General features: G+C 42.2%; 1 protein-coding gene across 4 annotated transcripts in view; it reads left to right on the forward strand.

Moving 5' to 3' along the window:
* The window catches only part of fbxl17 (F-box and leucine-rich repeat protein 17), a 373,953-nt gene extending 351,127 nt beyond the window's left edge, over positions 1-22,826 (forward strand). For 3 of the 4 annotated variants that reach the window (XM_055920268.1, XM_055920267.1, XM_055920270.1), the window contains one exon: positions 20,414-22,826. In XM_055920268.1, the coding sequence (XP_055776243.1) occupies positions 20,414-20,551 (138 nt within the window). In that variant the 3' untranslated portion in view covers positions 20,552-22,826. Of the gene's footprint in view, positions 1-19,785; positions 19,949-20,413 lie in introns of all 4 variants that reach the window. The other variant, XM_055920271.1, reaches the window with a different exon arrangement.
* Positions 22,827-23,743: the final 917 nt, after the last annotated feature.

Here is a 23,743-nt window from a genome sequence, read left to right on the forward strand (position 1 = left end):
AGCGAACAGTAGACATTTGACTTCAGATTCTAGTAGAGTGAGGCCCGGTGCTGCGGACTGTTCTAGTGCCCTCACCAATTTGTTGATATATATGTTGAAGAGAGTGGGCCTTAAGCTGTATCCCTGTCTCACCCCACGGCCCTGTGGAAAGAAATGTGTTTTTTGCCAATTTTAACCGCACACTTGTTGTTTGTGTACATGGATTTTATAATGTCGTATGTTTTTCCCCCAACACCACTTGCCATCAATTTGTATAGCAGACCCTCATGCCAAATTGAGTCAAAAGCTTTTTTGAAATTAATAAAGCATGAGAAGACTTTGCCTTTGTTTTGGTTTGTTTGTCCGTTAGGGTGTGCAGGGTGAATATGTGGTCTAATTTGGTAAAAAGCCAATTTGACATTTGCTCAGTACTGTACGTTGTTTTCGCTGAAGAAATGTACGAGTCTGCTGTTAATGATAATGCAGAGGATTTTCCCAAGATGGCTGTTTCATTTTGGATACCATCAACCCCACAGTCCTTTTTGAGTTGGGTTTGTATTTTGTCCTGTAGTTTATTCTATTAAGTTGGAGAATCCAGTGGGTTCTGGTAGTCTTTAATAGTTGATTCTAACATCTGTATTTGATCATGTATATGGTTTTTCTGTTTGTTCTTTGTTATAGAGCCAATAAGATTGGATAAGCGGTTTATCCATACTTCTTTGTTTTGGAAAGATAACTCTTCGTGTTGTTGTTTGTTTTCCAATTTTCCCAGAAGTGGTTCGATTCTATGGATTCTTCAATTACATTGAGCTGATTTCTAACGTGCTGTTCCTTCTTTTTCCGTAGTGTATTTCTGTATTGTTTTCACCATACTGAAGGATCAGGGTTTTTCGGTCTCTATGTTTTTGGTTGGATAGGTTTCTCAATTTCTTTCTTAGGTTTTTGAATTCTTCGTGAAACCATTTGTCATTGTTGTTCATTTTCTTAGGTTGTCCGCTTGACATTTTTAGATTTGATAAAGAAGCTGAGAGGTCAAATATACTGTTTAGGTTTTCTACTGCCAAGTTTACACCTTCACTATTACAGTGACATTGTCTAGAAGGGATGGAATTTGTTGTTACCTAATGTTTCTTTAGTAGATTCTTAGGTGATGGCTCTCTCTCTCTCTCTAACTGGTGATGGCTCTCTCTCTCTCTCTAACTGGTGATGGCTCTCTTTCTCTCTCTAACTGGTGATGGCTCTCTCTCTCTTTCTAACTGGTGATGTCTCTCTCTCTCTCTCTCTCTCTCTCTCTAACTGGTGATGGCTCTCTCTCTCTCTCTCTCTCTCTCTCTCTCTCTCTCTCTCTCTCTCTAACTGGTGATGGCTCTCTCTCTCTCTCTAACTGGTGATGCTCTATCCCTCTCTAACTGGTGATGTCTCTATCTCTCTCTCTCTCTCTCTCTCTCTCTCTCTAACTAGTGATGGCTCTCTCTCTCTCTCCAACCGGTGATGGCTCTCTCTCTCTAACCGGTCGATGGCTTTCTCTCTCTCTCTAACTAGTGATGTCTCTCTCTCTCTCTCTCTAACTAGTGATGTCTCTCTCTCTCTCTCTCTCTAACTAGTGATGTCTCTCTCTCTCTCCAACCGGTGATGTCTCTCTCTCTCTCTCTCTAACCGGTCGATGGCTTTCTCTCTCTCTAACTGGTGATGTCTCTCTCTCTCTCTCTCTAACTAGTGATGTCTCTCTCTCTCTCCAACCGGTGATGTCTCTCTCTCTCTCTCTCTAACCGGTCGATGGCTTTCTCTCTCTCTCTAACTGGTGATGTCTCTCTCTCTAACTAGTGATGTCTCTCTCTCTCTCCAACCGGTGATGTCTCTCTCTCTCTCTCTCTAACCGGTCGATGGCTTTCTCTCTCTCTCTCTAAATGTCTCCATCTCTCCTGTATCCCTCCCTTTAGGAAAGAGCAGTGCCTCTAAACTATATTTCCCCACAAGAAATGTTGATCTCTGTCATCCCTCTATCCCTAAGACTAGTCATTCACAGCAGTGTGAGGTCAGTGGTGATAGCAGTAGAGACATCAGCATGGTAAAACACGGGCTCTGGGCTGCTTAGTTAGGGCCAGGGCCATTTATATTGTCCCGCTGCCATGGTGACTCAATTCAGTTTGATATGACATGTCCTTCAGGATCAGCTGGGCACGGGGCTCTCGGAGTGCGCTCCAGATATTGTATTATACTGTATTAGCTCTGGATAAAATATAGCCGGTCTGTTGAGAGCCATGTCCTCATCTGGATGAGTTTATTACGGTCTTTTCATTGTGTCGTTTGGAGGCCTTCTGGTCTACCCTTGAGAGATGAGGGGTTGGAGAGAGAGCAAGATGAATTTCTCTTTTATGAAGATTCTTATTTGGCAAGGCTCAAAACATGTGTTTGCTGGATGATCTTGATTAGTTTGTATTGATCCACATGGGGTACAGGGAGCTCCTTCCTGATTGGTTGGCTTCGCTCGTCATGTTTTTTCGTCTTCGTCGAATGAAGTCCAGTTTGTTTCTAGGGAGAGAATAGTGCAAGTCGCCGATTCTGCCCGCAGTTAGCTATTAGCATTATCCCCTATTAGATTGTTGTCATCCATAGCTGTGCAGCTGATAGTGGACATGGTGCATGGTTACAGTTTGATTGAGAGGATGTGATTGTGTTCACTTCACTGGTTTCCTCTCCCTCCCTGGAAAGAGAGAGGTGTCAGAGGGCCGCAATCCCAAATGGTACCCTATTATACCCTGTATAGAGCACTGCTTTTGACCATGGCCTATAAGGCTCTGATCAAAAGTAGTGGACTATATAGGAAATGGGGTGCCATTTGGGATGCAGGCCCTGTCTCTTTTACACAAATACACACTTGTGTGATAACCTTGACACGCGGAGGCTGGGGAGCGCAGGACTTAGCCACGGCTTTTCCTTGGCAGGTCTCGTGTGGATTTGTTTGGAAGTGTTAGAATGTGGGGGAATGTTAGTGTGTGTGTGTGTGTGTGTGTGTGTGTGTGTGTGTGTGTGTGTGTGTGTGTGTGTGTGTGTGTGTGTGTGTGTGTGTGTGTGTGTGTGTGTGTGTGTGTGTGTGTGTGTGTGTGTGTGTGTGTGTGTGTGTGTGTGTGTGTGTCCATAGCCTCACAATGTGGACCAGTCCTAGAACCCATAATGTGTAGAATTCACAGGACTGTTAACAGGGACCATATGGTGCCGGGGATGTGAAGGATCGACCGTTATACTTTTATATTAACACACTTCCTCACTGGATGGGTTTTATAGTCTGGGAACTGGTGATGGCTCTGCTTTGCTGGGATCTGGGTTTAGCTGGGGGAGGGTGGGGGGGTTTGACTTCAACTACAATGAAGGTTCTCGCTTGTTTTTCCACTCAAAAGTCGATTCAAATTGTGATCCAAATTTACAATTGTAGTTTCGACGATGTAAAAATGTATTATGCATGTGTCTGTCTGTCGGTCTCTGTCTCCCTTTGTGTCTGTCTCCCTTTATGTCTTGTGTGGAGTGTGTATGCATGTGTACTATAAAATAGATGTGTGGAGTTACTGTCCCTGAGTGGAATTTGTGCTATTTGCTGTTAACACAGTTTAGAATGGGGCATTGAGATTAAACACCCATAGGGTCTGGGGAATGGCGCGTTCTGCCTGCTTCCACTCATTACCCCGCTGCCCTTAGGGCCAAACCTCCACGGCCTGACAGGGAGAGAAAGAATGCTATTGATCCAAACTCGCCCAAAATAATCAAATAATTTCATTTTGTCATCTTTAAACTGTCTGCCTGCCAGGCTTTGAAGTAGGGAGCTGAAAGACTGGAGAAGTGTCTTCCTTTTATCTTCAGAGAAACGGTTCCATTTTAGCCACAAGTAGCCCATATGTCAGAGCATGTTCCTCAGAACAGCAGGCTCTTCTGCCCCAGCACTATTTATGTCTTACTAATCTACTAAAATTGAACATGCTGGATTTTTCTTGAAGGACAATGCCTTAACTAGTTAAATAGTCTCAAAAGAAAAGACTAAACATCCCAGTAGTGATGTGCGGGTCAGCTGTTTTTTCACCCGCACCCACCTGCAATTGTTAATAACCCATCCGCAACCACCTGACTATGTGATAAAGGAAAAATCTGAGGACCGCTCCCGATCCTATCCCGCTAATAGTCCGATAGAAAATGTGCTGTACAGTGAGAGATGCCGAAATATATATATAATTATTTATTTATTTTGCTTGTTTATTTTACCCCTTTTTCTCCCCAATTTCGTGGTATCCAATTGGTAGTTACAGTCTTGTCTCATCGCTGCAACTGCTGTACTGACTCGGGAGAGGCGAAGGTCGAGAGCCGTGCATCCTGACTCGGGAGAGCCGAAACACGACCCCACCGAGCCGCACTGCTTCTTGACACAATGCCCACTTAACTAGGAAGCCAGCCGCACCAATGTGTTGAAGGAAACACAGTACACCTGGCGACCGTGTCAGCGTGCACTGCGCCCGGCACGCCACAGACGTCCCCTAACACGGACGACGCTGGAGCAATTGTGCGCCGCCCCATGGGTCTCCCCGGTTGCAACCGGCTACGACATAGCCTGGACTCGAACCCAGAATATCTAGTGCCACAGCTAGCACTGCGATGCAGTGCCTTAGACCACTGCGCCACTCGGGAGGCCCCGGCGAACAACATTTTTTGACAGGCCTTTTTAGATAGGTTTATGTTCCTGCTGATAATTTTCGAAATGTTGAAGGCGATTTGTTAGTCAAATTGTCTATAATTAGATACAGTGCCATCAGAAAGTGTTCATACCCCTTGACTTATTCCACATTTTGTTGGGTTACAGCCTGAATTTTAAATGAATTAAATAGATTTAAATATCTAGTTTACATAAGTATTCACACACCTGAGTCAGTACATGTTAGATCATATTTGGCAGCTATTACAGCTGTGAGTCTTTCTGGGTCTATAAGAATTTTGCACACCTGGATTATTCTCCGAAATATTATTTAAGCTCTGTCAAGTTGGTTGTTGATCACAGCTAGACAGCCATTTTCAAGTCTTGCCATAGATCTTCAAGCTGGTTTAAGTCAAAACTGTAAATAGGCCACTTGGGAACATTCTATGTTGTCTTGGTAAGCAATTTGTGTATATTTGGCCTTGTGTTTTAGGGTATTCTGCTAATGAAAGTTGCATTTGTCTCCCAGTGTCTTTTGGAAAGCAGACTGAACCAGGTTTTCCTCTAGGACTTTTCCTGTGCTTAGCTCTATTCCGTTTTGTTTTATCCTAAAATATACTCCCTAGTCCTTGCAGATTCCAAGCATACCCATAACATGATGCAGCCACCACCATGCTTGAAAAAATGTGTTGTTGGATTTGCCCCAAGGACATAAAGTTAATTTTTTTGCCACATTTTTGTACATTTTACATTAGTGTCTGCAAACAGGATGCATGTTTTGGTATAGTTGTTTTCTGCTTTTCACTCTGTCATGTATGTTGGTATTGTGGAGTAACTACAATCTTGTTGATCCACCCTCAGTTTTCTCCTATCACAGTCATTACACTCTGTAAGTGTTTTAAAAACACCATTAGCCTCGTGGTGAAATCCCTGAGCAGGTTTTCTTTCTCTCCGGTAACTGAGTTAGGAAGGATGCCTGTATCTTTGTAGTGACTGGGTGTATTGATACACCATACAAAGTGTAATTAATAACTTCACCGTGCTCAAAGGGATATTCAATGTCTGCTTTTTTTGTTTTGACCAGTCTACCAATGACTGCCTTTCTTTGCGAGGCATTGGAAAACCTCCCTGGTCTTTGTGGTTGAATCAGTGTTTGAAATTCACTCTTCGACTGAGGGACCTTGCAGATAATTGTGTGGGGTACAGAGATGAGGTAGTCATTCAAAAATCATGTTAAACACTATTATTGCACACTGAGTCCATGCATCTTATTATGTGACTTGTTAAGCAAATGTTTAGGCTTGCCATAGCAAATGGGTTGAATACTTATTGACTCAAGACATTTCAGCTTTAAAGTTTTTATTAATTAGCAAACATTTCTACAAACATAATTCCACTTTGACATTATACGGTATTGTGTGTAGGCCAGTGACACAAAATCTCAATTTAATACATTTTAAATGTGGAAAAAGTCAACTGATGTGAATGTACTTATCTTATGTTTTTAAAGACGTTTAGAGACCGGAGAGAAATTGCAATAACAAAACAACAAAAAACGGGAAGATTTTTTGTACATTTCTCAAAATTACTAGTTTATGGGGAAATTAAAAGCTGTTAAAATGACCCAAAATGTATTTTATTAAGATTTCAGTTCAGCTTGGATGCATGTTTTATGTGATTGAAATACTATCAGCTTGTATGATGTTAATCAAGATATCACTTTTACAGATAGTCCCTAACTGTACATTCATTCTCTCAAGATGCTGAAAGAAAGAAATTATATTTCTCCACTCCTGTTCCTGAATCAAAATGTACATTTAGTGTATAATTTTACTATAAGAAATGCTTAATTCTACAGGAGTTAATATTATATTAGACTATGTGAGAGGTTAAAGACCTATAGTCAGTGTCCAGATTTCATTTAGCCTACTATTCCATTTAACCCATCTGAACAGTACAGTTCCCTTGACGTGCCATTTTGAAGTCCCCATCTTGTGACTGTCAAATTTGTATAGCGCCTCTCTATTTAATTCAACTCTGACATTGTCCTTTTTGCCTCATTGGATCTACGTGAACTTTTCTGCCCAAGTTTCCAAAAGCATTTGGCAATTGTCGTGTATTTGATACTACAGTTAGGCCTGAAAGCTTAGGCTACGCACTCCATTTTGAATGACAGTTTTTTTTATTGAACCTTTTATTTAGCTAGGCAATTCAGCTAAGAACAAATTCTTATTTACAAGGACGGCCTACACCAGGCCAAACCCGGACGACGCTGGGCCAATTGTGTGCCGCCCTATGGGACTCCCAATCACGGCCGGATGTGATACAGCCTGGCTTCGAACCAGGTACTATAGTGACGCCTCTTGCACTGAGATGCAGTGCCTTAGACCGCTGCGCCACCCGGGAGCCCTAAAGCCAGATAGAATTGAATGAAAAACCTAAATGTAGCCTATAGATATGAATTGCAAATGTTTTATGCCTTGTTATTTCTTTATTCAACCCGCCTGCCACCCGCCCGCCCTTCATCTACACTATTTCATGACCCTAAACCCGCCCGCCCCGCAGATATAACCGTGGGACTGCGGGTTATGAGTCGACCTTCGCATAACTGCTTCCCAGACCCTTGTGTATTTTGCAGTTGAGTAACACACAATGTTTAATGGACTTTTTTTGTTGTTGCAACGTTGCAAAGTCGGTCTCTTTTAGCAATAACATTCACAAGTGCTTTGACCAGCCATCAAATCAAACAGGCGCCCGTGATTTCACAGCCAACCAACACACACAAGACTGTTGATGTACCATCTGAGGGATCCCATCCATGTGTTCCTAATAGGAATGTTTTTATTAGAATATTTTTACACAGCTTACTGTACCTCTCCTCTCCTTAGTTAGAGGGAAAACAAATATCTCTGGTGCTGAAACAGAACGACGGCAAACTCACTGAATCAGCGTGAACCAGGACCGGGAAAATAATGACATTGCTCTCAAGTAACACTGGTCGCAAGCATAATGAGTTATATTAATGGCCAAGAGAGGGAGAGGGGGACAGAGCGATGCATGGTGTTCTCCCCATTGAGGGACCACATGGACCTTGTTAAAACCACAGGCATCATAATCAATATGGATGCTTGGCTGATGCATACCTCTGTTATGACTAGAGACAGATATTCAGAGCAATTTGCAGACACAAACACTACAGTAATTGTTGAGGGACTAGACTCTGGGCTCGGAGAAAAGGATGAATTATGTGTAAAGTTTCAAGAAGTTTTTCAGAAAAGAGATTTTGAGGTCTAGCAAGCCTATTGGCCAGTTCTTGTTATTACATACAGAGTTTCAAGTTCAGATTGAAGGAAGTAAGAATCATGACATGGTCTATGTTTGTGAATGGAAATGAAAGGACTTTTCAAGAATGACCACTTCCTACTTGACCTTTTCCTATAATGTACACTAGTATATTAATGTCCTGAAAATTGTATGTTTATTTTTCTAAGGTCTAAAATATCAGAGCTAAGTCGGTAAGATATCATTACATTGACTTGTCATTCCTTCCGTCTCTCCCCCTGCCTTGGTTCTCTCTTTTCCTCTTTGGTTAGGCTTGAAGGTCAAAGTTCACCAAGTGATGGAGTCATTTGCCGTGTGTGGTCAGTGGTGTGATCTTAAATCTCATGCCGCCGTGTGAAGGGCTATTGATCGGCGGTCTTAACTGAACCCCCCCCCCCCCCCCCCCCCTCCTCCTCATCATCTCTTCATCTCACTTTTAAAGGGCAGGAGCGCGAGAAAGTGGCGGAGAAAGCAAGAGTGAGGTAGAGGGTAGAAGAGTGAAAGACGGAGAGAGTCCACTAACGATGTGAAAGGAATCTCAGCTGTGCCCTTCAATGAGAAAGTATGGAGGCAGACACACACACTGGTGTATGCTCTTTTAGGTCTCTCGCGCTAGCGCTCTCTTTCTCTCTCTCTCTCTCTCTCTCTCTCTCTCTCTCTCTCTCTCTCTCTCTCTCTCTCTCTCTCTCTCTCTCTCTCTCTCTCTCTCTTTCACTCTCTCTTTCACTCTCTCTCTCTCTCTGTCTCTCTCTCTGTCTCTCTGTCTCTTTGTCTCTCTGTCTCTCTGTCTCTGTCTCTCTCTCTGTCTCTCTGTCGCTCTCTCTCTCTTTCACTCTCTCTATCTCTCTCTTTCACTCTCTCTCTTTCACTCTCACTTTCTCTCTCTCTCTCTGTCTCTCGCTCTCCCTAACTCTCTCACTTTCATTCTCGCTCTCTTTCCTTCTCTCTCTCGTTCTATTCTAGTCAAGACCAAGCAAGGTTGTGTAAGTTTTGGATTCTGCTCAATTTATTTTATTCCGTTTGATAAAATCCTCCTCATCTCCTCCTCCCATCCTGCAGCATTTACCCTCCAGTCAGAGGAGGTTAACAGAACCACATGAGATGTGTACCGAGAGATGCAGTGCTTTACTTAACCAAGACTGATCCCTAATTTGCCAGTCACAGATCTCAGAATACGTTGTCCCTTTAAAGGGACAGGGTCAGGGTGTCCTTGTGTTGATTCCAGGGGTAGTTAAAGGGGCCGTTTTCTGGGCTACTGTAACCCCAACACAATAGCCCTGTTGTCACTTTCCTTATGGAATTCCTCATGTCTCGGACTCCAGTAAGCTGCTCTGGAATCTGTTCCTGCTTGCTTCCGGAGATTTGTGCGTCCATGAGGGGGGGGGTGGTGCGCGCACACCCCTCCGTATGCGTGTGTGCTGTACGGTACTGTACTATATCTCTTCCCGTCTCAGGAAAAAAGCAAGATCAGCCTGTTGAGATCAAGTGAAGCGTACATCAGTCCACAGGTCTTTTAGGTTTGCCTTACTCTGACCCATACTAGTCTATGTGGAAAACCAATGTACATTGGCTCTACAGAGCTGGATCAGAAAGGAGTTTCAAGAGCTGTGACATGTTTAGAATACCAATGTGACTACTGTCCCTTTTGATGAAAGGACAGTTTTTCCCCCTTTTCTCCAATGCACATCTTCATGTATCTTCCGGATAGATAGATACTTCATTAGATACATCTGTTATTTAGGGCCAAAAGTACAGTACATCTTTGAACATTTTCCAGTGTGAACAGTCTATGATGATTGAAGGCTGATTTGATGGCCGGTCACAACCAGTGTATGTAGACTGTCATCGTCGTCTTGTTGTTGCCAGATCTTATAATCTACACTGCACAAAAAATGTAAACGCAACGTGTAAAGTGTTGGTCCCATGTTTCATGAGCTGAAAGAAAAGATCCCAGAAATTGTTCTATACGCACAAAAGAATACGTATTTCTCTTAAATGTTGTGGGGTTATGGTATAGGCAGGCGTAAGCTAAGAACATCGAACCTAATTGCATGTTATCGATGGCAATTTAAAATGCACGGGGATACCGTGACGAGATCCGGAGGCCCATTATTTTGTGTATTTTTTTTGTATCCGTGACCAGCAGATGCACATCTGTATTCCCAGTCACGTGAAATCCATAGATTAAGGCCTAATTCATTTATTTCAATTGACTGATTTACTTATATGGTCTGTAACTCAGTAAAATCTTTGAAATTGTTGCGTGTTGCGTTTACATTTTTGTTCAGTATAAATCACTGAGCTCCAGTAATAGCATGGGGAGAGTACATACAATCCCGATTAGTCTTATTACGCCTGAGCACAACATATGACAAATGATATAGCCGTTACTTAATGACAGGACCAGAACTTATTTTACACAATTAGTTTGATTTGATATACATGATATTACTTATGATTAGGGGAAATCCCCTGCATGTTTCCCAGTCGTTTTCCAGTGTGTGCGTAGAGGTTGAAGGGAGCGTTTCCTGTGTTGTAAACACTAAAGCTGTTATTCTATTATAATGTTCTATTTTAAGTGTGTTGACCATTTAGGTGAGTTGACCATTTATTTACCAATTCACTATCTTCTCTAGGAGTGTGTGTGCGTGTGGTGTTTGACTCCTAAATACCCTGCTCAAAAAAATAAAGGGAACACTTAAACAACACAATGTAACTCCAAGTCAATCACACTTCTGTGAAATCAAACTGTCCACTTAGGAAGCAACACTGATTGACAATAAATTTCACATGCTGTTGTGCAAATGGAATAGACAAAAGGTGGAAATGATAGGCAATTAGCAAGACACGCCCAATAAAGGAGTGGCTCTGCAGGTGATGACCACAGACCACTTCTCAGTTCCTATGCTTCCTGGCTGATGTTTTGGTCACTTTTGAATGCTGGCGGTGCTTTCACTCTAGTGGTAGCATGAGACGGAGTCTACAACCCACACAAGTGGCTCAGGTAGTGCAGCTCATCCAGGATGGCACATCAATGCGAGCTGTGGCAGGAAGGTTTGCTGTGTCTGTCAGCGTAGTGTCCAGAGCATGGAGGCGCTACCAGGAGACAGGCCAGTACATCAGGAGACGTGGAGGAGGCCGTAGGAGGGCAACAACCCAGCAGCAGGACCGCTACCTCCGCCTTTGTGCAAGGAGGAGCACTGCCAGAGCCCTGCAAAATGACCTCCAGCAGGCCACAAATGTGCATGTGTCAGCATATGGTCTCACAAGGGGTCTGAGGATCTCATCTCGGTACCTAATGGCAGTCAGGTTACCTCTGGTGAGCACATAGAGGGCTGTGCGGCCCCACAAAGAAATGCCACCCCACACCATGACTGACCCACCGTCAAACCGGTCATGCTGGAGGATGTTGCAGGCAGCAGAACGTTCTCCACGGCGTCTCCAGACTCTGTCACGTCTGTCACATGTGCTCAGTGTAAACCTGCTTTCATCTGTGAAGAGCACAGGGCGCCAGTGGCGAATTTGCCAATCTTGGTGTTCTCTGGCAAATGCCAAACGTCTTGCACGGTGTTGGGCTGTAAGCACAACCCCCATCTGTGGACGTCGGGCCCTCATACCACCCTCATGGAGTCTGTTTCTGACCGTTTGAGCAGACACATGCACATTTGTGGCCTGCTGGAGGTCATTTTGCAGGGCTCTGGCAGTGCTCCTCCTTGCACAAAGGCGGAGGTAGCGGTCCTGCTGCTGGGTTGTTGCCCTCCTACGGCCTCCTCCACGTCTCCTGATGTACTGGCCTGTCTCCTGGTAGCGCCTCCATGCTCTGGACACTACGCTGACAGACACAGCAAACCTTCTTGCCACAGCTCCCATTGATGTGCCATTCTGGATGAGCTGCACTACCTGAGCCACTTGTGTGGGTTGTAGGCTCCGTCTCATGCTACCACTAGAGTGAAAGCACCGCCAGCATTCAAAAGTGACCAAAACATCAGCCAGGAAGCATAGGAACTGAGAAGTGGTCTGTGGTCACCACCTGCAGAACCACTCCTTTATTGGGGGTGTCTTGCTAATTGCCTATAATTTCCACCTTTTGTCTATTCCATTTGCACAACAGCATGTGAAATGTATTGTCAATCAGTGTTGCTTCCTAAGTGGACAGTTTGATTTCACAGAAGTGTGATTGACTTGGAGTTACATTGTGTTGTTTAAGTGTTCCCTTTATTTTTTTGAGCAGTGTATATAAAACTAAAAGAGGATTTTTTTTTTTTTGTAGTGTTCAGTGATGTTAAAGCCATCTATTTCTCTGGGCCAGCCTCTGCCCTCTGGGGTCAGGAAATGCCTCCTTCCCTGTGTAGATAAAAAAAATCCAGGCATGCTGGGAGAAATTGGGGTTGCCCTGAACACATTCCCCATGTTCTGTTTGTCACACATGATGGAGTGGAGGGTTTACTAACATAGCTGATCCAACCCCGTGCTGACCCACAGAGCTTTACCTCTGTCTCTGGCACTGAGGCTGCCGCTCGCTCTGATGCTGTATAGGTGTGTGTGTGTGTGTGTGTGTGTGTGTGTGTGTGTGTGTGTGTGTGTGTGTGTGTGTGTGTGTGTGTGTGTGTGTGTGTGTGTGTGTGTGTGTGTGTGTGTGTGTGTGTGTGAGAGATTCAGTGAGTCATTGCTCAGGGATGTAATCTGGTAACGAGAACCAGACCTGGACTGGTTTCTCTTTAGGTACCAGCTGCTACAGAATTGCAGTCCCTTCAGAAAGTATTCATACCCCTTGACTTATTCCACTTTTGTAGTGTTACAGCCTGAATTTTAAAAATAATGTCTCATCCATCTACACACAATACCCAATCATGACAAAGTAGACACGTGTTTTTAGGAAATGTGTTGAAAATAAAATACAGAAATATCTAATTTACGTAAAGAATTCACACCCGAGTCATATCTTTGAATCACTTTTGGCAGCGATTTTAGCTGTGAGTCTTTCTGGGTACGTTTCTAAGAGCTTTGCACATTTTCTTCTTTTTTTTCAAGCTCTGTCAAGTTGGTTGTTAATCATTGCTAGACAACCATTTTAACGTCTTGCCATAGATTTTCTTGTTAAGCAAATGTTTACTCCTGAACTTATTTAGGCTTGCCATAACAAAGGGTTTGAATGCTTATTGACTCAAGAGATTCCAGCTTTTAATTTCTTATTCATTTGTAAACATTTCTTCAAACATAATTCCACTTTTACATTATGGGGTATTGTGTGTAGGCCAGTGACGCATCTCAATTGAATCAATTTAAAATTCAGGCTGTAACACAACACAAAATGTGGAAAAAGTCAAGGGGTGTGAATACTTTCTGAAGGCACTGTATGAAGACAACATACTTGCGACATACCCAGTCTTTTTCATAGCATGATATGCCCCCATTATGTGCCATTCACAACCGTGTCTGTTCTGGTCACACTCGTTGCTTTCCTCCCTGTTCTCCTCTCCTTTTTCCTCCCTCCTTCCTCCTCCCCTCTCCTCGGAGCTCTTATCAGAGCCAGAGAAGTATCCGCTGTCCGTCCAGTCACTCGTTTAGGAACTTTACAACTGCAGCTTTTCCTGCAGGCACTTTTAGGGCCACTATAAATTCAGCCTGTTTATTAAACTTGCTTTTACTGAGATATCTGAGGCACAGCATTCCTCAGCTGCTTAAACTGCCCTTGGAAACATTGAAACATTGTCCCCCAAATGTATTTAGTGGGTGAGTGATGCACTCTGTGGATGGGAGTGGAAAGAGGCTTTGGTGTTGGCTGTGTTTGTCTCGTTTGATGTTTAGAGAGAGGGCATAATGAACAGTACAAATGGAAAGATGTTTTGAGTTGTAGTCCATCTCTGATTGAGTGCACATTTGGGTCAATTAAACTCCATTTCACCGTCATCTAAATTCTCCTTCTGGATATCTGACCTGTTTTACTGCACTGAGGTGATTTTGTATTTTAAAACTTCTATCTGGGAACATGAGTGCCATGTTCTCTCTGTTTAAATTGAGTCCCAGAGAACAATGCCAGGTATTAATTTTCTCCTTTCCTTGTTTCTCATATTTTCCCTTAGACTCAGGATCACTCCATGTTGCCAGGTCTGTGTCTGCTTTAGCCCACTCATGACAACAATAACAACAACAACATTTGGGGGAAAAGACTGGCAACCAGGCTGCTCATCGTCCTTGTCCCCTGATATGCATCTTTTGCTTGTGTATCTGATTATCGATTTACGAGCCCCTTTTCCCCATGGACGTCACGGTGCCACCGTGCACCACGCCAGAGTTTGTCATCTTTACGAGGTGTTTTAGTGACGTGGTTACTCACGAAAGGCCTGGTGCAGGCGGTAAATGTATATTTTACATGGTGATGGAATACATTTGCATGTGAGAGTGGCTCTTAAAACCCCTGGCAGTAAAAGGGAGAGCAGCAAGGCAGCACTCTCTGAAAGGTCACCTTTACTACCGGCCAGTCACTGCTAGCCTGAACGATGGCTGAAGTGCAACGCCAAGGAACAGGTGTCGATACACAGACACTATTGAGCTCTAAATCACAGATAGATGGGACATGGTGTCTGAGGAACACTCATTCAGGAAAAGAGATTAGACTTCATTTTACAGAACCTAGTCTTTTCTTGAAATGGAAATGATTTACCCAATGTTTTCACTCAACGTTTTCACTTGAGTTTCTGTTACTGATTTAAGAGTTGTATCTGTTTTGTCCAAATGAAAGAGGGGGGTTTTAATAGGGTATTAGAAAGGATTGTCTTTGTCCTCCTTCTGTGTGTGTCTGTGTATGCCTCGTTCTCGCTCTCTTTCTCTCTCTCTCTCTCTCTCGGTCTCTCTCTCTTTCTCTGTCTCTCTGACAACAGCACTTTGTCATGTCAGACAACATTAGGATCCCCTCAGATCCACAGGAACTGCATCTTTGAAGTTAAACTGGGGGAAAATATCCTAAATATAGGCCTGGCTCCAGATATGTGTGGCTGCCATCTCAGATCTGTGTGTAAGATGAAAAGCACCAGCCTGTTGCGATATTCTCTATCATATTATGGCTCTACAGTTTCATATGGGTCTCTTTCAGAATAGTACATCAGGGTTTGGTGAAAACACCCCCAGACACAAAGCGCTGAGTAGTGACCTTCATGTCTGTACATAGACTCTGGCTCACAATACAAAGTGTGTGTGTGTGTGTGTGTGTGTGTGTGTGTGTGTGTGTGTGTGTGTGTGTGTGTGTGTGTGTGTGTGTGTGTGTGTGTGTGTGTGTGTGTGTGTGTGTGTGTGTGTGTGATGGTTGTAAATACCAAGCAGGTGTGGTGATGTCATCATGTCTTGGAAAGGGCACGGCTTTGTTTTATAAGGGACAGTGAAGAACTCAGGATGGTACAGGGGATTGGATTTATTTATTTTGAAAAAAGACAAGCATAAATCCTCTAAGATTGTAATGATCCAGTAATTCATATTTCATGCATCACTTTGCTTTATCCTTCTCCCTTTGTTTTTGAACTTGTAATTGTATTGGTTTTTAGTGCATCAGATCAGGTATATTCATTATTTAATAACAATGTTTTACCTTTATACATTATTTGCTATATAAAGGTAATGTCCACATCATCTGTGGCAGGATCTCAAAACCTCCCATGGAAATAAGCCTTTATATGGCATTTGTAAAAATTCAAAAAGTTTTTGACTCAAACTTCTCACAAACGGAAGAAATCTAAATAAATATCCTGAGTTAACTTATTTCCTTTCAATTTTTTCCAATGTGTATTAATTGGTTCTGACTAACAGGGAAAAACAGTCAAAAAGACAGAACAGGCATAAAAGAACAAGACCAAAACAAACCAATCATCTGAACAGAACAACACAGGTCATTGAAATACTTTCACACACACACATCAAACAGTGGTAGTGTTATGGCTTAAATAGTTTTATTGTTGTAGCAACTAGCAATTAGCAGATGATTCAGCGCTTTGATTGGGAGCCATTTTGTGTCAAGCGTGTTTACGCTGCACACAGCGCTGCACTAAATTAGCATTAATGAAGGTAATGGCCTCCCATCACATTGACAGGCCCATTTTTTAGATCCCTCGTAATTGTAATTAAGGCCTGATTAACGAGTTTGGTGGGGTAATCGTTCTATTCTCCTCAGTACAATATAGCGTACATAATATGTTATCAAAGCAATCAAAGGCTTGTCATTTAGTTCTCTAATGAGCCTCTACAACAGGCGTTCCCAACCTAGGGGTCACCTGGGGAGGGCACGGGACCTTCCTTTATTTAAGGGGTCATTTAAAAAAAATACGAATTCATGATTGTATATACCGATCTATAACGATGCATAAATCCACAATGCTTTAGGCTAGAAACAAAGGGGTAAAGTGCCCAACAAAGACGTATCTCTGATACATGGATATCTTTGTCTTGTCTCTGTCATTCAAAAGCTGAGCTACGACCTTCTAAATTCGAGGAGTCAAGGAAATCGGACTTTGCTTGAGAAGTAATCTTATACAATGGGTTCTATTTTCGACTGCCGTTAACCTCTACTTCCACACAATCCCGGATCCGGGAGCACCCCCATCAGTAAAAAAGCTGACTAGCATAGCCTAGCATAGCGTCAAAAGTAAATACTAGCATCTAAATATAAATAAATAAATATATATCAAGTCCAAGACACCAGATGAAAGATACACATCTTGTGAATCCAGCCATCATTTCTGATTTTTAAAATGTTTTACAGGGAAGACACAATATGTAAATCTATTAGCTAACCACGTTAGCAAAAGACACAACTTTTTTTACTCCACCATTTTTTTCCTGCATAGGTAGCTATCACAAATTCGACCAAATAAAGATATAAATAGCCACTAAGCAAGAAACAACTTTATCAGATGACAGTCTGATAACATATTTATTGTATAGCATATGTTTTGTTAGAAAAATGTGCATATTTCAGGTATAAATCATAGTTTACCATTGCAGCCACCATCACAACTCTCACCAAATCAACTAGAATAACTACAGAGACCATTGTGTATTACCTAAATACTCATCATAAAACATTTCTGAAAAATACACAGCTTACAGCAAATGAAAGACAAAGATCTTGTGAATCCAGCCAATATTTCAGATTTTCTAAGTGTTTTACAGCGAAAACACAATATAGCATTATATTAGCTTACTACAATAGCAAACCACACAACAGCATTAGTGTGGTTTGTGAGTCAAAAAGTTCTATAGAACAAACTTCACATCAGGATAGGCAAACGAAATTAAGGCAGGGGGGAGCTTTCAAACCCTGGTGCCGGGATTGGTAATTCACCTGTTTTATAAGCTCGCTTGCGCTGAGGTGGGAGGGGAGGGGAAGCAATATCTGAGGTGTGTCCTTAAAAACATGCGCCGAAGTGCCAATTTCAGTATGCGCTGGTGGGGAAATTTAAGACCAACCGAAATCTGGTCTTCAATGTAACTCGGTTGGTTATGGCACGGATTTTGACAGCGGAAGTGCAGCCTATCCAGCGGTGATGCTTGGTGCCTATTATGCACATGAAACAAGATAGATGTGCCTTTTGTGCCCGTAAACCCCGTATTTTGTTTAATTTGGTTAATTTGAATCTTTGTCACCAAAGCTTTATTGAATGATCAAGTTTTGCGCAGCATCAAAACAGTGAGCGGACATCCGCTTTTTATCTATGTAGGTTAATACGTTATTTTAGTCCGCTCCTGTTATTATTTTGGATGTGCGGTTTTTTTTTTTTTTTCGTATAAAAAATGATGACAATCCTGTGACATTTAGAAACATGTAAGTTATTTTCCTGTAACAATTTCTTGTTTTCTGTTTCGTTTGATTTCATTTGATTAAAAACCCTTACCCTACTATAATGAAGCTTATTCAACAGCAATACGTCGGGTGTCTTTCTCATCCTGGCCGTGTATTAGCCTATCCATAAAAGGTACTTAAATGGTCTACTCGTGAGGCTTTTTCCGACATACTTTTGCGTGCATTATTCACAATTTACATAGACCTACCTGCAGTGCTCCATTTGGCTTGTATCTAGCCCCATTTCCAAAGACAGCCTCTTGCTCCTCCTAACATAGGCTATTCAAATATTTCTGTCCTATAACGTCATATCAACGGTAGGCCTAGGCTATATCTTTCTCATTGAGAATGTGCTTCACACATACAATACAATTTACAGGAGCCTAGTATTTTCTATTTGAGGAGAAGTGTGCTGCATAAAAGGCCTTTACTCGTTGACGCGAATTACAACAATGTTGACTGTCAACACTCCAAACATATTGAGTAAACACTGGATGTTTTTTGCTATCACTCGTTATTGTAGCCTATGCTATTTAATCAACTGTAAAATCAATCCACAATGGACTAGGATGAGAGTATTATTTTCCCCCAACCGAATTGGAGTTGACAACAACGCAAAGACCGTCAATAACTTACAGAATGTGTATTAAGTCATGGAATGCCTTGAGTGGCCAAGCCCTCTACATACAACTTTATTCACCAGAACACAGCCCTTTTAATAACAGCTGTGAAAATAGCAAAACTATTTCTGACGCAACCCTGGACCTATAGAGCTACCACCAGCACTTATATTTAACGTTGTGTTAGGTTTGTTATAATAGAGCCAAATGTGTGACTCTGTTGCTATCAATTGATCTATTCACCTTCTGTAAAAGAGAATATGTACAGTACCAGTCAAAAGTTTGGACACACCTATTTGGGCTGCTGTTGGACCGCAGAGTAAAGGAAAAGCAGCCAACAAGTGCTCAGCATATGTGGGAACTCCTTCAAGACCGTTGGGAAAGTATTCCAGGTGAAGCTGGTTGAGAGAATGCCAAGCGTGTACAAAGCTATTTTTGTTTACTACACGATTCCATATGTGTTATTTCAGAGTTTTGATGTCTTCACTATATTCTACAATGTAGAAAATAGTACAAATAAATAAAAACCCTTGAATGAGTTTGTGTGTCCAAACTTTTGACTGCTACTGTATATTTAAATTGAGGGTTCATATAAATTCTATTATAATAATAAAACTTGGTCAAATTTGGTAGCAGAATAACATTTGGGGAAATCAAGGTCATGGCTTTATTTTCCTTATTTATTGTTTTTATTATAATTGTAATTTAATAGCCCACCTAAAATGTGTCGTTTGTCTTGTTAAACTACGGGGAATCATCAACATTTTCCTAGGCCTCTCAAATGAAACAAAATCTATGTTTTGGTGGTGTAGATATTATCTCAATAAACAATATTAAAAAGGGAGGGGGTGGAGTGACATTTTGCTGATGTGAAAAAGGGGGCCCTGGTGGAAAAAAGGTTGAGAACCCCTGCTCTACAACACATCAGAATCTTCACTGCTATTCTTTTTCTCGACAAGTGGGGAGTCTTCAAGTTTCACACTGCTGGTTTTCTTTTTTCTCTGATAGTTGGTTGATGAATGTCTAGGGTTGCTTCCATCAATTTTCCAGATATCCTGGTTGGAGGATTCCGGATTTCGGCTTATTCCCTCCTGATTCCGGGAGTCTTCCAACCGGAATTTCTGGAATACCTGGGAATTCTGGGAAATTCACCGGAATTTGGCAACCCTATGAATGTTGTTGATGATCCAGTCCAGAGATTCCACTCACCTGGTGTCCCATGTATGAATCAGACCCTGATTAGAGGGGAAGGACGAAAACCAGCAGTGCTACGGACCAGGCAAGCACGTTTTGTGTGAGTGCATGTGCGTATTACATCTCATGGAAGTGTGTGTGTGTTTACACATATTTCCTTTGGACAGTGTCCTGATGCCAGAGTGAGACACCAGCAGGGTGGGTTCTGGCCTGGGTGGTTTGCGGTTAACATCCTTCACCCCTGTGGTCTCCTGAGCCCTCCTAGGCCTGCTCACTGTCAGCCTGGCTCAGCCTAGCTGTGACACCCTGCATGATGGAACCGCTGGGAAGGTGCTTGACTACTTGTTATTCCCTTGTCCTTTAGAGCATGAAGAGGACTAATTAGAAGAAGACGCTTGTCTTCCGTCTCTACGCCCACTCTCTTTCAGTCTGTCTCTCTGGGAACTCTCTTTGCCTCTCTCCCTGTCTCTCTCTCTCTATCTGAGAACTCTTATTTTCTTTCTCTCTCTCTCCTCGTCCTCTGGTTCTCTCGTGAGATCATTTAGACAGATATGCACTGCTGCTTAACTACCAGACACTAAAGCCTCAGGTAGACTGGGCTGTCAGGCCACAACTGCCTCCTTGGCAATCAAGGCTCAACCGTAAGAGAACAGACAAATGTTGTTTGATTTAACGCGAATCATGGCGTCTAGTCCTCTGCCACCTCAGTCGACCATAATATAACCAGACGTCTTACTACAAAAAGTAACATATTGTGCCTTTAATGCGTCTTGTATTCTGCTGTTGTGTTTGCAGGTGAACGAGGAGACTGTGGAGAGGCTGGTGGTTCAGTACCCTCACATCGTGTTCAGTACGGTGATGCAGGACTGCAAGAGAACCCTGGAGAGAGCCTATCAGATGGGCTGGAGCCCCAACACATCCAACGCCTCATAGCCACTGCTGTAGCCCGCCCCCCCCCCCCCCCCCCCCCCACACACACACACACACACGCATGCGTATACATTGGCAAACACCAACTGACATAGGCGTGTGCACAGTCAAAGTGAAAAAGCACCACATGGCCAATCATGTTTACTTCAAACATACTACTACAAACACTCAGTAAAACCTTCACACTCGTTCATTTAAACAAACCGGTTGATCCACATTTTCACCTTCTGGAAAGATGTCTGTAGTTTTGGGTTGTTTTTATTTTTGTAGATGTATTTTTTAATTTTATCTCTGGACCTTTTTTTGGATTCCATTGTAGTCATACACAAATCATACTGTACATCACTGTATACCTCTGTCTTAGGCTTGTGTATCAAAGAACTCTATTGCCCATAGTGCACTTCTTTTGACCAGAGCCCTATGTGGCTATAGTCAAAACTAGTGCTACAGTACATGGTGATAGGGTGTCGTTTGAGGGTTGACTTTCGCTGTGCTGGCAGTTTTGTGACCCTTACATTTCCCCCTAACTTCAGTCTGGATGCAATAGCAGAATTGAGGTTATGGAGAAGCAACTGAAAACAAGGAAACATTGTTCGAAACATGTTAAAAACATTATACTCTGGTCTCGTTGACCATTAGGGCTACATGTTTTGATCACTGTGAAGTCAATGTTGTTTCATACGCGTGTCGTGTTTCTACCTTTTCTGTTGGATGTTCATACGTGTGTCGTGTTTCTAAGGACCTGAGGGTTCTCTGACCGTGTGACCCGTTCAGGAAAAACTCCAGGTCCAAGATATAGGCTCGTTTTTTTCCTGGTGAGCTCAAATGGGCAGGGTAAACTCCCGACCTAATATGAGGTTCCTAATATGGAACTAAGCTCCATCTGATGGACCATAGCTATGAGCACCCTGATAAAATGGTACAGTTGAGCGATTCAATCCAGCTGCACGGGAGAACTGCAAGGAAATATTGTTCCAGCTCACTAAAAGTGTATATTTTCATTCCAAATCTTAATATGTTCTTGTTTCATCCAGTAAATGTCATTCACACAGTTGATGGACATTTGTGTGGCACAGGAGCAGTGTTGGATATTGGTTTGTGCAGTTCAGGTTTCATTGAATGCCATCCCTAATCATTGTTACTGTCACAGTACACAGTGGGCTCAACATAGAAGTTGCTTTCGCGGATCTAGGATCAGATGATCCTACCCCTTATCCCAACCTTAACCATCAGGGAGATGAATCAATGTCTGACTGGACCAGTGGTCAGGGGCAAAGTCAGCCTATCCAGAACGACTCAGCACGTTCCCAAGGAGTAGTTTCTCAGCACTGAACACGAGTAAATCAGAGAAACTCTCTACTTTCACTGATGGAAACGTACACTTTAAAGTCATCATTGTAAAATGCTATTTGTTTCTCAATGGCTTACCTGGCTGAAGAAAGGTTCAATACTTCAACTCTTCTGACAGAAACATTGTCTTGAAGATGTCTGTAGTTGTTCTTAATGTAAAAAAAAAAAAAAAGGTAAGGAAAAATGACCGTAGATGGGTCAGAACTTGTAATGTCTTTCTCTGATAACGTTTTTTCTCTTTCTCTCAGTTGAAGATGATGTTGTATACTGTACCATTAGTATGGTGTAATAATCAATGGTTTGGGATTGTGCTCGGCTGTATGAGAATTTAGTGATTTCCACAGTATGTATACTCTACTATAGGATTATACTTAGCCCAATATTGGTTTTGTTTGAGCATATATTTTCAGTATTAGTTGTGTAGCCATGCATTTACAGTATATCTTTGTTAGCAATAGGATCTAAGATACTGGCTCAGAACGTATAATCATGCCCTTTATGGAAATAATAGGTGAGCTCTCTCGCTCTCTCTCCCTCTCGTTCCTCATCTGTTCCTCATCTGTCAATGGTATGTTCATTAAGCAAATAACCAGGGTATTTTTCTATGGTGATAACCAACTGGAATCATTTTTTTTAGATGCCGTCACTCGACTGTATACACTAGTAGTTTTCTGAACTTAGGATATGAAGTAGCACTGTAATATTTTTACAGAAACATAGAGATTAGAGACAATTAGGAACACATCCCTTGTCAGGACTTGTTGACCTCAGATCGAGTCCTCGTTCTCCCACCAATTTTTTTTTTTGTAATCTCAACATTAACTTTCTTTTTCTCTGCTTGATGTTGGCACTCTTGATCCCTGATTTGTTAAAGCAATCAGTAGACGACTGGATTTACATACAGATGAATAAAACACTACTACTTAAAGCGCTCTCTCTTTCTCTCTCTCTTTTTGTCTCTTGTTTCTGTCATATTTTTGCTCTCTGCTTGATCGAAGAAAGAACCATTAAGTGAAATTTGAAATGAATCTTTAACTCATGCCACATGAAGTGTTCTCCTCCTCAGCATCAAATCGGACTATAAAATACAGCATAAACCCAAGTAGATTTTCAAATCCTGGAACTATCCACTCTGTTAATATATACAGTTGCATGCCAAGGCCTAGTAGCTGTACTAGATTCATTCCTCAAGAGAGTGACACCTTAATGCTGTGAATATTCAGCAATTTGCTCATATCTGAATCAACCAGTCTCTGTCTCATTGCAGGGAAACGTGATTTCAAGGTCATCACTGTGTTAGCATCATAGCAGCCACACATCTGAGATGAGGCGTCAGCTTGCTTCCCCACGCTGGTGACGTTCTCAAAGCGCTAAAAGCTGTCGTCCAATATGTCCCCCATCTTTGACGATCAAGAGGAGGATATTGTCCCTTTCAAGTGTTCTTTTCGCTGTTCAAGGTGTTTGTTTCATGTCGGAGGATGAAACGGGGAAGCTAATGTCAAACGGGAAGGGGAAACTCTCCCTGAGATGACGGCTTCCTGTCTTAATTCAAACGGACAGCCTGAGTTGACAGCTATTTTGGTTCTGCTGCAAAATCATCTGTGATTGGCTAAAAAATGTGTTGTTTAAAAAAATAAACAACTATTATTTTAGATGAGGATGCAATATGTTTGTGGTTTTATTCTTCAAACAATTACTATTATTATCTGAATCTTAGTCAAGTAGCTCATGTCATTTTTGAATTTACATGGCTGTCTGTCACAATTGTGGTTCTTGGGGTAGAAAGCTGTTTAGAATGTGTGGCCAAGTCTACAAATTACCCTGGTGAGTGAGGTTCAGAAGCTA

Source organism: Salvelinus fontinalis, chromosome 4, assembly GCF_029448725.1.
Source record: "Salvelinus fontinalis isolate EN_2023a chromosome 4, ASM2944872v1, whole genome shotgun sequence".
In the NCBI taxonomy this organism is placed as follows: Eukaryota; Metazoa; Chordata; class Actinopteri; order Salmoniformes; family Salmonidae; genus Salvelinus; species Salvelinus fontinalis.